Raw genomic sequence first — 13,178 nt, 5'->3', positions numbered from 1 at the left:
GTGAGAGCTGGACAATGAATAAGGAAGACCAGAGAAGAGTTGATGCTTTTGAGTTGTGGTGCTGGCGAAGAATGCTGAAAGTACCATGGACTGCTAAAATAACTAACAGATCTGTCCTGGAGGAAGTGCACCCGAAATGCTCCTTGGAAGCAAGAATGGCCAGACTTGGTGTCACCTACTTTGGTCATGTTGTCAGAAGGGACCATTGCCTGGAGAAGGTTGTCATGCTTGGTAGGGTGGAGGGTCGTCAAAAGAGGGGAAGGCCTTCAACAAGTTGGATTGACATGGTGGCTGCGATGATAGGCTCAAGTATAGCAGGTTTCATGGAGCTGGCATGGGATCGGGCAATGTTTCGTTCTGCTGTGCATGGGGTTGCTATGAGTCAGAAACGACTTGATGGCACTTAACAACAAGAGGTTGAATTCCTTGGTGTGACATTTACTAGGTCAAAATACAGGCTTTGAAGTAAATGTATGTAGTTCACTGGACTTTGCCTCCCCCACCCCCCAAGAAATTTCTCTCTGATTATACCCATCCATTGTGGTCAGTATGTTTCTAAGCAGGCCTGCCAACAATCTCTGTGCATACAGGTTGTCTGCTCACAAGTGTGCAGTGCAGCTATGCTGTATCTTGATAAGCAGTCCTACTTTGATCTTCACCTCTATGGGATTTTTTTTTTTTTTCTTAATGAGTATTAATTGATCTTATGTATAATAGTTCTAGACTCTTAAATTGAAAGGCATATTTGTGCTTTCACTTTCAGACTGTAGAATGTGAAGAAGGAAGTGAAGATGATGAATCCCTCCGAGAAATGGTGGAACTGGCTGCACAAAGACTCTATGAGGCCCTTACACCAGTTCATTGATTACCTTCTATCTACATATACATTAAATCTTTTTTTAAATGGTTGACTGTACTTCTGTTACTTAAAATACATTAGATTATCTGGGGTAGCCTACTTACTTTTGACATTGCTGCTATAAGCTGCCATGAAGTCAGTCCTCAACCCATTGCAACCCCATGCACAATGACATGAGACCATTGGGATCCATAGGGTTTTCCTTGTCTGATTTTTTTTTTTTTTTCTGAAGTAGATTGCTAGGCCTTTCTTACTATTCCATCTTAACCTCAAAGCTATGCTGAAACCTGTTCAGCATCACAGCAACACAAAAGCCTCCACTGATAGACAGGTGGCGGCTACATGTGAGGTTTATTGGCTGGGAATAGAGCCAGGTCCCTGGTGTGTAAGGTAGAATTCTAGCACTGAGCCACCAATGGTCTCTCTTTGGACATTAAATGGCTTTTATTCCAATAGCTTGAATACTGTTAAGTTACCATCAAAGTTACTCATTATTCTCCTCAATCTCACTGCCGTTGAGTCGGATCCGACTCATATCGACCCCTCCTTGGGTTTCCAAGGCGGTATCACTACGGAAGTAAATTGCCCCATCTTCTTTCCGAGGAGTGGCTGGTGGGTTTGAACTGCCAGCCTTCTGGTTAGTCAAATGCCTTAGGCACTATGCCACCAGAGCTCCTACCTATATTCTAGAACTAGAATAAACTGAACTGCCTATTATTTTAGAACTTACTGATTCTACTTCCAGGCAGGTACTTGCAGCTCTCATTGAAACTGGCAAGATTTGCTAATACCTAAAAGAATTAGGATTTGTCTTACTGTAGTTTTTAAGGAAAGAAAATACATTGTGGTTTGCAGGAGCTCTGGTGGTGTAGTGCCTAAGGCATTTGATTGCTAACCAGAAGGCTGGCGGTTCAAACTCACCAGCCACACCTCGGAAGGAAGGTTGGGCAATCTACTTCCGTAGTGATACTGCCTTGGAAACCCAAGGAGGGGTCACTATGAGTTGGATCTGACTCGACAGTAGTGCATTGCGTTTGTGTTTGTTACTCTAAGTTTGAATTAATAATTGGAGATTATCACTTAAGGTTTTAAACTCCTTTTTTTACCCCCTTTTGACACTTACCAAATTGCTTCATTTATTTGTTCATAAAAATATGACTTTCCTGATTTAATAATGTTTTCCTTATACTATACCGATACAGTCAATTGAAGGATACTTAGAATATAATTTTTATGACTCAAGTTCAAGGTTATTCAAACATCAGTTGTTAAATTATTGAAATAGGTAATTATTAATCATTTATCCAATTTCCTGTATTACCACTTAATACAAATTTGTAAGTAACGACCTGTCCTATGCCTACTCTGCTGTGTGCTGAGGGGAGCAGGTTGATGGTTGCTGTCAACTTGATTTAGATGTGTGCAGAGTATAAGTGCTCCATGGCATTTTTAAGGCTGTGACCTTTCAGAAGCAAATCACCAGGCCTATCTTCTAAGGGATCTCTGTATGGGTTCAAACCAACAACTTTGCTGCTAGTAATCCAGTGTTAACCATTGCACCACCTTAAAGGCTCTTTGGGTGCTGGTGGCATAGTGCCTAAGGCATTTGACTGCTAACCAGAAAGCTGGTGGTTCAAACCCACCAGCCATTCCTCAGAAGGAAGGTTCGGCAATCTACTTCTGTAGTGATAATGCCTAGGAAACCCAAGGAGGGGTTGCTATGAGTCAGAAAGGATTCTTGGGAACCTACTAGTATGAAAATGGTGATTGATTGTTACCTCTCAAGAAGGGAATGAACACAGTCTAGTGCCTCACCTTCACAGCTAACTTTTTTGAGAATGGTCAACACTCACTATCGCACTAGGCAGTTATCTATGTCTCTAAATTGCACTGACACAATTTAGTCCCCATCTTTCCTTAGTGACTTACAGCTGTTGATCACTCCTTCCCAAAAACATTTTCCTTGAGATCTGATGACAAGCTCTGTTAACTGAAAATGTTAGTAAGTATCATAAGATTTTAACATTTAAAATTATTTAAAACTTAAAATTGTTATCTTAAAGACATTCTTTAAATTACAATACATGCTTTTTGTAATAGTTTAACAATACAGAAATATACACAGTAAAAAGGGAGTGCCCATTTTCTTAATCCCTCTCCTCTGAGGTTACCATAAAGATTTTAAATTGCTCTTCAATCTCCATTTGTCTCCACCTCCAGTGGTGCTATTTAGGCTCAGATCACTCTGAATTCCTGCAATAATCTCTTTTTTCTCACCATAGTTGATTTCTAAAATATACAAGTCTGCCATCAAGCCTCCCCTGCTTAACATCCTTTAGTGGCCCCCTCATTTTGGTTAGGATTAATGTCCAAACACCTTAACGTGCTCCCCTGGGGCACGTTAAGAATTTGCTGCGGTCCAACACCTACCATCAGAAATTATTTGAGTTGTTCTGCAGCTCAGTAAGTATTTTTAAAGCTCCCCAGATGATTTTAGCATGAAGCCTCGTAACTGGTCTGCCCTATCTTACTTGCAGCTCCAGCTTCAACCATTCAAGCCACACAAAGGCGTTTCAGTTTTTCTAAAACTTAGTGCTTCCCTTACCCTTCCGGTTTTAACCAACAGTTCAGTTGTTTTAAGATGCCTTTTCTGACCTGTTTTATCATGGTCTTCACATCTCTGCACGGTGAGATCAAAATGTTCAAGAAGTGATTGAATCAATTTTATTTAACAGTTATGTGATTAATTCCTTTCAAGGTCTTCTCTACCACAGGTCCTTATTTCCCATTGCCACTTGCTGAACACACGGGAACAGTTTTTTTTAAATTTTTTTCCCTTCCTAGAAATTGCTTTCAGGTCATGTGTGATTTTGGATTTGATGATGGTGCCAAATCACTTTCCTTTCAGGCTATGTTCTCATCTGGGGAACAGATGACACTGGCAGAGAAGCAAATGAACAGATAGGCTACTAAACGTAGGTACGTTTTCGCTTTGTCCAACCTTCGGTGCTGAAGGTAGGCACTGCTTTGGACGAGACATTTTGGACAGGTGGTCTGACTCTGTGAAGGTGTGGCCTCGTTCCAAAGTCCCAGGCCAGACCTTCCTTCCACTTAGGCGCCTGGGAGGCTTCGCCCAACCTCCAGGACACGCCTCTTGCCTTCTAGGATGAACTGAGCTTCTTGAGGGCAGAGCCGCCAGTACAAGCCCAGTACCTAATGACTCAGGAAATGAACGGCCAAGCTTATGGTAAACTGCCAAAAAAAAAGAAAAAAGTAGGATTTCCAAGAGGAAACAGCTATCACACGTCTTAAAAACGACTGGTTGGCATAATCTCTTACCGGCCGCCAACAGTGCACTGCTAGAACTACAGAGCTCTGGTAGCGTAGTGCCTAAGGCACTTGACTGGTAACCAGAAAGCTGGCGGAAAAACCCACCAGCCACTCCTCAGAAGGAACGTTGGGCAATCTACTTCCGTAGTGATACTGCCTGGGAAACCCAAGGAGGGGTCGCTATGAGTCGGGTCGCCTCCACTGCACATAAAAGAACTACAGAGACTGCTGACAACAGTGCGCTGGCGGCCAGGCAACTCGCCCCACTGACCACCAAACGCCACCCCGCCCCCAGCGCTCTCTCGGATATCCGCTCTGGCCCCGCCTCTCGCGGGTGGTGGCTATGGCGCTCTCCGAATCTGTGAGTCGTGGGAGCTTATTGCTTTGGCCTCGCGTGGTACTATTTGGAGACTCCATCACCCAGGTACCACTACCCTGATCTCTTGGACTGCCTTGGTGCCACCATCCCCATCAAGACCTCTGCCTCGTTGCTTGCGCCCTGTGGGCCCTCCTCGGTCTTTCCGGGAGCCACAGACGTTCTGGCCTGGTTATTATCACATTCTCTTTGCACTGGCAGGAGCTCAGGTGGCGTAGTGCCTGTGGTATTTGACTGCTAACCAGAAGGCTGGCGGTTCAAACCCACCAGCCACTTCTCGGAAGGTAGGTTGGGCAATCTACTTCCGTAGAGATACTGCCTCGGAAACCCAAGGAGGGGTCGCTATGAGTCGGGTCCGACTTGAAGGCAATGAGTATCGGTTTTTTTGGTGCTTGGCACTGGTACTGCCCTCTCCACGTCTCCTCACTTAGTCCAGTATGTTTGTGACATTCTCAAGGTCTCTTTTGTCCAAAATGCCCCGGTTTCCCTGAGTCCGCCTTGAGTAGGAGATCTTTGCCCTAATGCTTACAGCGTCCTATAATGATCACCAATGAAAGCCTCCGGGTTCCTTTAGTAATATCCTGGCAGTGTTTACTAGTTAGTATCTTCAGGGATAATATCTTTGAGGATACTGATATGGTATAAGCAGTACTTGTAACACGCCTAAGGACCTCTGGTGATGCTGTGGTTAAAGCATTCTGCTGCTGACCAAAAGGTCGGAGGATCGAACTTACCAGCCGCCTACGGGGGGGGAAAAAATTGAGACAGTCTCCTTCTGTAAAGATTTACAGCCTTGGAAACCTTGTAGGGGCAATTCTCTGTGCTAATAGAATCGCCATGAATCCGAATCACCTGGATGGCAGTGAGTTTCAGAAGTGTTGTCATTTAATCTAGCTACATTGGTATTTCACAGATGTGGGGAGGAGGTGTAGGGAAGTGACTTGTCCAGGTCATGCCCGGAGAGGTGATAAAGCTGAGCTCAGTCTGAATTCGGTTGATCTTTCATTTCTGCATCATTTTCTGATGAACAAGCTACAGTGCACATTGTTTTCATTTTACTGTCATCTTTGTCAATAGCTGTTCCCCTTTTCCAAGAAACGTGGCTTAGTCCATCATTGACAGGAACCATGCTTTGTTATCACACATTGAGTGTCGTGCACCATCGGCCCTGGATGCTTCTCTGAGGGGATCAGATGCAAGAACACAGTGCCTGAATCACATGCTGCAGAGTTGTTGTACAGCTTGTACTCTCCACGCAGAAAAAAACACTTTGAACAAGTTCACCTCAGTGCTTCCGTTGGTAGAAAAGCTTGGGTAATTAATGGTTGATCTGAAAATAAATTGCTTCCAAAAAAAATAGAAAAAAATAATCTTTTTAACCAAGATCATTTCAAGTTCTAATTAAAAAAATTATGGGAAATACGTTTTCTTCAGGGAGGGAGTAGATTTTTAAAAATTCTTTTCTATGTTTTATCTTTCAGGGAATTTGTTGTTAAGTGCCATTGACTAAGTATCAACTCAGCCACCTCATGTACAACAGAATGAAACACTGCCTGGTCCTGCACCATCCTCACAATCATTGCTATACTTGAGCCTGTTTTGGAGCCACTATGTCAGTCTATCTCATTGAGGGTCTTCCTCTTTTGCTGAACATCTATTTTAGCAAGCATTATGTCCTTCTCTAGGGGCTGGTCCCACCTGATAATGTAATGTGTCCTGAGTAGAGGAGGTGAAGTCTTGCCATCCTCAATTCTGAGGAACATTTCAGCTCTACTTCTTCTAAGACAGATTTGTTATTTTTCTAGCAGTCCATGGTATATTCAATATTATTCACTAACATCACAGTTCAAATACATTATTTCTTCTGTAGTCTCCCTTTTTCATTATCTAGCTCTCACACGCCTGTGAGGCTATTGAAAATACCATGGCTTGGGTCACGCACACCTTAGTCTTCAAAGTGACATCTTTGCTCTTTAACAATTTAAAGAGGTCTTTTGCAGCAACAATAATTAGTAACATTAATTTTAGGCATCTGGGTCAGTAAGAGCTTTCCAAATTCTATGTGAATGTGTCCTTTGATAAGAATACTCACCTTGAGTTCTGTAATTAATAAATAAGTGTATTTCCTTATTCTTTGATCTATGGACAGGTATTAGGAGCTCTGGTAGCATAGTGTCTAAGGCACTTGACTGCTAACCAGAGGGCTCACAGTTCAAACCCACCAGCCACTCCTCAGAAGGAAGGTTAAGCAATCTACTTCTGTAGTGATACTGCCTTGGAAACCCAAGGAGAGGTCGCTATGAGTCAGGGCCAACTCGACGGCACATAATAACAGCAACTCAAAAGCATCACAACTCAAAAGCATCAACTCTTCTTAGGTCTTCCTTATTCATTATCCAGCTCTCACATGTATATGAGGCGATTGAAAATACCATTGCTTATGTCAGAAGCACCTTAGTCCTCAAGGAGACATCTTTGCTCTTTAGCACTTGAAACAGGTCCTTTGCAGCTGATTTGCCCAGTGCTATACATCATTTGATGTCCTGACTGCTGCTTCCATTGGCATTGATTGTAGAACCAAGCAATGTGAAGTCTTTGACAATTTCAATCTTTTCTCCATTTATCATAATGTTGCTTATATGACCAGTTGTGAGGATTTTTGTTTTCTGTATATTGAGATGTAATCTATACTGCAGATTGTATTCTTCAATCTTCAGCAGTAAGTAATTCAAGTCATCCTCATTTTCAGCAAGCAAAGTTGTATCGTCAGCATATCGCAGGTTGACAATGATTCTTCCTCTGCTCCTAATGCTGCGTTCTTCTTCATATAGTCCAGCTTCTTGGATTATTTACTCAGCATACAGATTGAATAAGTATGATGAAAGGATACAACCCTGATGCACTCCCGTCTTGATTTCAAACCATGTAGAGTTAGTTCCCTTTATCTGTTTGAACGACACCCTCCTGGTCTATGCACTGATTCCTCATCAGTACAATTAAGTGTTCTGGAATTCCCATTCTTCTCAATGTTATGCACAATTTGTTTTGACCCACACAATCAAATGCTTTTGCATAGTCAATAAAATACAAGTAAACATCTTTCTGGTATTCTTTGCTTTGAGCTAAGATCCATCTGACATCAGCAATTGATACCTCTCATTATACATCCTCTTCTGAATCCAGCTTGCATTTCTGGAAGTTCTCTTTCAATATACTGCAACTCTTTGAATTATCTTCAGTAAGATTTTACTTGCATGCAATATTAATGATATTGTTTGATAATTTCCACATTCTTTGGGATCACCTTTCTTTGAAGTGGGTATAAATATTGATCTCTTCCAGTCAGTTGGCTTGGTAGCTGTCTTCCAAATCTCTTGGCATAACTGAGTGAGTGCCTCCAGCAGGGCATCAGTTTCTTGAAACAATTCAATGGGTATTCCATCAATTCCTGGAGGCTTGTTCTTCACCAGTTCTTTCAGTGCAGCTTTGACTTCTTCCTTCAATACCATTGATTCTTGAACATCACCTCCTGAAATGGATGAAGATCAACTAGTTTTTTTGGTATAGTGACTGTGTATTCCTTCCATCTTCTTTTGATGCTTGCTGCATCATTCAATATTTTGCCCATAGAATCTTTCAATATTGTAACTTGAGGCTTAAATTTTTTCCTCAGTTCTTTAAGTTTGAGAAATGCTAAGAGTGTTCTTCCCTTTTGGTTTTCTAACTCCAGGTTTTTGCACATTTCATTATAGTAATTGGCTTTGTCTGCTTGAGCTGCTCTTTGAAATCTTCTGTTCAGCTCTTTTATATTGTCATTTCTTCCATTTGCTTTGGCTACTCTTCACTCAAGGGCAGGTTTCAGAGTCTTCTGACATCCATTTTGGTCTTTTCTTTCTTTCTCATATTTTTAATGACCTCTTGCTTTCTTCATGGATGATGTTCTTGATGTCATCCCACAATTCTTCTCGTTTTCGGTCATTGGTGTTCAGTGCATCAAATCTATTCTTTAGATGGTCTCTAAATTCAGGAGGGATATATTCAAGGTCATATTTCAGCTCCCGTGGACTTGTTTTAATTGTTTTCAACTTCAAGTTGAACTTGCATATGAGCAGTTGATAGTCTGTTCCACAATCAGCTCTTGGCTTTGTTTTGGCTGAAGATATTGAACTTTTCCATCTCCTGTTACCACAGATATAGTCAGTCTGATTCCTGTGTACTCCATCTGATGAAGTCCACGTATATAGCCACTGTTTGTGTTGTTGAAAAAAGGTATTTGCAGTGAATAGGTCCTTGGTCTTGCAAAATTCTATCATGCTATCTCCAACATTATTTCTGTCACCAAGGCCAGATTTTCCAGCTACCAGTGATTCTTCTTTGTCTCCAACTTTTGCATTCCAGTCACCAATGATAAGCAGCACATCCTGATTGCATGTTCGGTCAATTTCAGACTGCAGATGTTGATAAAATCTTCAATTTCCTCATCTTTGGCTTTGGTGGTTGGTGCGTAAATTTGAATAATAATCATATTAACGGGTCTTCCTCATAGGTGTATGTATATTATCCTATCACTGACAGCATCTTACTTCAGGACAGATCTTGAAACATCCTTTGTGATGACCAGGTGCCATGCCATTCCTCTTCAAACTCTCATTCCCAGCATCGTAAATCATATGGTCTCTGATTCAAAATGGCCAAAATAGGCCCATGTTAGCTCACTAATTCCTAGGATATCAATCTTTATGCATTTCATTTCATTTTTGACAACTTCCAGTTTTCCTAGATTCATACTTTGTACATTCCATGTTCCGATTATTAATGGATGTTTGCAGCTGTTTCTCCTCAATTTGAGTCGTGCCGTGTCAGCACATGGAGGTCCTGAAAGACTTACTTTATCTGTATCATTAAGGTTGGTTCTACTCTGATGAGGCAGCTCTTTCCCAGTCCTATTTTGAGTGCCTTCCAACCCAAGGGGCTCCTCTTCCTGCACTGTGTCAGACAGTGTTTCTGAGCTATTCATAAAGTTGCCCAGTAATGTATCAGACAGTGTTTCTCTGCTATTCATAAGGTTTGCCCTGGTCAATTTTTGAGAAGTGGATGGCCTCCTCCTTCCTAGTTTGTCTTAGTCTATAAGTTGTGTTGAAACCTGTGCACCATGTGCAACTCTGCTGGTATATGAAACACCAGTGGCAGAGCCTCAAGCCTCACAGCAACGTACAAGCCCCAGAGGATGACACACTGATAGACAAGTTTGTCTCCCTTAGCTGTTGGAAACTTCTGTGCCCTCCCTTACATAATTGCTATCTGGACCTGCCACTTTGTGGTCCTGGGCCACTCCCTCCCTTCCCTGGCTCTAGGGAGCTTGGAGCCTAGCCTTGCCTCCTGATCTTTTTTACCTGGATATCCTGCCACTCCAGATGTCCCCAGCCTCTCCTTCTCCCTCTATTTCCTGGTTCTAGGGACTTGGGAGCTTGGGGCCTAGCCTTGCCTCCCTCCCCTTTTTACCTGGATATCCTGCCGCTCTGAAGGTCCTGCTCCCTCCCTTTCCTGGCTCTAGGGGGCAGTATGTCCGTATAGTTGTTTATGTTGTTGTTGTTATGTGCGGTCGAGTCAAACCCGACTCATAGCGACCCCTCCTTGGGTTTCCGAGGCAGTATCACTACGGAAGTAGGATTGCCCAACCTTCCTTCCGAGGAGTGGCTGGTGGGTTTGAACCGCCAGCCGTCTGGTTAGCAGGCAGGTGTCTTAGCCACTATTATAGTATCCTGATACTCTTTATTTTTGTTAGTTCTGTTGTGATGTCACCTATTTCATTTCTTACTCGTTTTGTTTTCATCTTCTCCTCCTTTTCCTTTGTTAAGTTTGCCATTGGTTTGTCGATATTATTAGCCTTTTCAAAGAACCAACTTCTTGTCTTACTGATTTTTTTGTATTGTCTTTTCTGTTTTCTATTTCATTTATTTCTGCTCATATCTTTATTATTTCTTCTGGTGACTATAGCCATTTTTTGCCACTCTTTTTCTAATTGTTGGAGATAATGGTTTAAGGTGTTAATTTTGGCTCTTTATTCTTTTTTGATGTGTCCCCTCTATTGCTATAAATTGCCTTCTGATTACTGCTTTTACTGTGTCCCAAAGATTTTGGTATGTTGTGTTTTCATTCTCGTTTGATTCAAAGAATTTTTTTATTTCTTTTTTTATTTCTTTTATTACCTAGTCATTTTTGAGAAGGGTGTTACTCAGTTTCCACATGTTTGTTTTTTTTCCATTGGTCTTTCTAGTGTTGATTTCCAATTTTATAGCCTTGTGATCTGAGAAGATGCTTTGCAGTATTTCAGTGTTTTTAAATTTATTGAGGCTTGCTTTGTGGCCTGACATATGGTCTATCCTGGAGAATGTGCACTGGAAAAGAATGCATATTGTGCTGTTGTTGGGTAAGGTGCTCTGTAGATGTCTATAACGTCAAGTTGGTATTAAAGTCTTCTACTATTACCGTGGAGTCATCTATTTGCCTTTTCAATTCTGTTAAAATCTGCTGTATGTATTGTGGGTGCTCTTTCATTGGGTGCGTTGGGAGCTCTGGTGGCAGGGTACCTAAGGCATTTGACTGCTAACCAGAAGGCTGGCTGTTCAAACCCACCAGCCACTCCTCGGAAGGAGGGTTGGGCAATCTACTTCCGTAGCCATACAGCCTGGGAAACCCAAGGAGGGGTCGCTATGAGTCGGATCTGACTCCATGGCAGTGGTTGCATTTTGTGCTTTTTTATTGGGTGCGTAGATATTTATTCTTATGTTCTTTTGTTCAAGGATCCTTTAATCATTATATAATGTCTTTCCTTGTCTCTTACAGTGGTTTTTGTATTAAAATCTATTTTATGAGCAATTACTATTGGCACTCGTGCTCATTTTTGATTGCCATTTACTTACTGTAGGAGCTCTGGTGGCGTAGTGCCTAAGGCATTTGACTGCTAACCAGCCACACCTCAGAAGGAAGGTTGGGCAATCTACTTCTGTAGTGAGACTGCCTCAGAAACCCAAGGAGGGGTCACTGTGAGTCAGATCCAACTCAATGGCATGAGTTTGGTTTGGTTTGATTTACTTGACATATATTTTTCCAGCCTTTGATTGCTAGTCTATTTTTGTTTCCTGATAGCTGTGTTGGGAGCTCTGGTGGTGTAGTGCATAAGGCATTTGACTGCTAACCAGAAGACTGGCAGTTCAAACCCACCAGCCACTCCTCGGAAGGAAGGTTGGGCAGTCTCTTCTGTAGTGATAATGCCTCGGAAACCCAAGGGGGAGTCACTATGAGTTGGATCCGACTCCACGGCAGTGTGTTGCATTTTATTGATGGGTGTGTTATAGAATGAGAATGTGTGTACAGATCTCTGTTAGCTGTTCATAAAGAGCAGTTAAGGGAGAGTTGAATTGGTATTGGCTGCCATCTGTTGTTGGTCAGTTGGTACAAAAGCAAGTAGTGACCCTTACTCAGAGGGTGGGGCTGCAGGAGGTGCAGGTGTGGTTGGGTTGTGTGGGAACAGTTGCTGTCTCCCATTCAGTTAGACAATAAATAAATAAAACCAAAAAAAATAAAAACAAAGGAACAAAAAACTCAAACTTCATAAACCAACAGGGACAATTGCATAAAAACGAAAGGTAATAAATGAGAAGAAAATGTTTCAAATATATTTTTTTAAAAAAAGACGAAAGATAATGAAGAAAAAAACACAATATCTGGGGAGGGGGAATGATAGAAAAGAGCAAGTATAAAAGAATAGTAAAGAAAAAATGGGAAAACAAAGGATGGGAAGAACCAGGAGAAAGAAAAAAGAAGGGAACCAGGAAAAAGAAAGGGAAGGGGGCAAAAAAAAAAAAAAAAAAAAAAAAACGAGAAGGCAAAGAGAAACAAAATGGAAGAAAACTGTGGGAGGCTGGAAAGGCACCCAGGCTGTGTCAGGACACAGACTGGGATGGAATTCCTGCTGGTCAAGAAGGTGGGTAGAGGCAGGGGACAGCCCCACCTTTGTTCACCAAGAAGGTATGGCATATAAGAGTAACAAGGGGAATATCACACCTCTCTAGTCATCAGCATCCAGTGTGGATGCCCAAGATGTCCTCGGCAAGCAGAACCTATTCGGTCACTGTCCAGGTCAGAACGCCACTTGCATATATTCAAAATGGAAACCCCACTCGCAAATATTTAAAATGGCTGCATCCTCAGGACAGCCGGCAGTCCACAAGTCTGTTTGTCTGCTTATTCTCATTTCGTTAAATTTTCCTTTCTGGTTGTCATGCACCAATGTAGTCCTTGCCCATGTCCTTGGTGAGCAGAGCCAATTCTAAGGTTGCTACTGGGAATATTGCTTGCAGATATTCAAAATATATCAGATGACCAGCAGTCCACAGCTCTGTTTGTCTCCTTACTGTTCTCATTCAGGTTCTTCTACTGTTTGGTCTTTAATCTACTTTTTTATCCTTGCCTTCAAAGCTCAGGGTTCCAGGATCATTGCCTGTATCGATTTCAATTGGTTTCTTACTGCTTTGTTGCAGCAGATCTATGTAGCTAGTTTGCCTGTTCCACTGTCTTGCCAGAACTGTTCATAGATTTTTTTTTTTTTTT

At 42.0% G+C, this 13,178-nt stretch overlaps 2 protein-coding genes across 2 annotated transcripts in view; both read left to right on the top strand.

Annotated features, from left to right (window-relative positions):
* Positions 1–865, top strand: part of CPSF3 (cleavage and polyadenylation specific factor 3) — an 86,616-nt gene extending 85,751 nt beyond the window's left edge. The window contains exon 18 of the mRNA XM_007935110.2: positions 764–865. Coding sequence (XP_007933301.1) covers positions 764–865 — 102 coding nt within the window. The remainder of the gene's footprint in view (positions 1–763) is intronic.
* A 3,667-nt stretch (positions 866–4,532) lies between these two features.
* IAH1 (isoamyl acetate hydrolyzing esterase 1 (putative)) overlaps positions 4,533–13,178 on the top strand; it is a 46,480-nt gene continuing 37,834 nt past the window's right edge. The window contains exons 1-2 of the mRNA XM_007935130.1: positions 4,533–4,613; positions 12,641–12,707. Coding sequence (XP_007933321.1) covers positions 4,533–4,613; positions 12,641–12,707 — 148 coding nt within the window. The remainder of the gene's footprint in view (positions 4,614–12,640; positions 12,708–13,178) is intronic.

This window comes from Orycteropus afer, unplaced genomic scaffold (assembly GCF_000298275.1).
Source record: "Orycteropus afer afer isolate SDZICR_OR568_19922 unplaced genomic scaffold, OryAfe1.0 scaffold00025, whole genome shotgun sequence".
NCBI lineage: Eukaryota > Metazoa > Chordata > Mammalia > Tubulidentata > Orycteropodidae > Orycteropus > Orycteropus afer.
The sequence above is the reverse complement of the archived record's forward strand: the minus strand, read 5'-3'. Positions and strand labels throughout refer to the sequence as shown.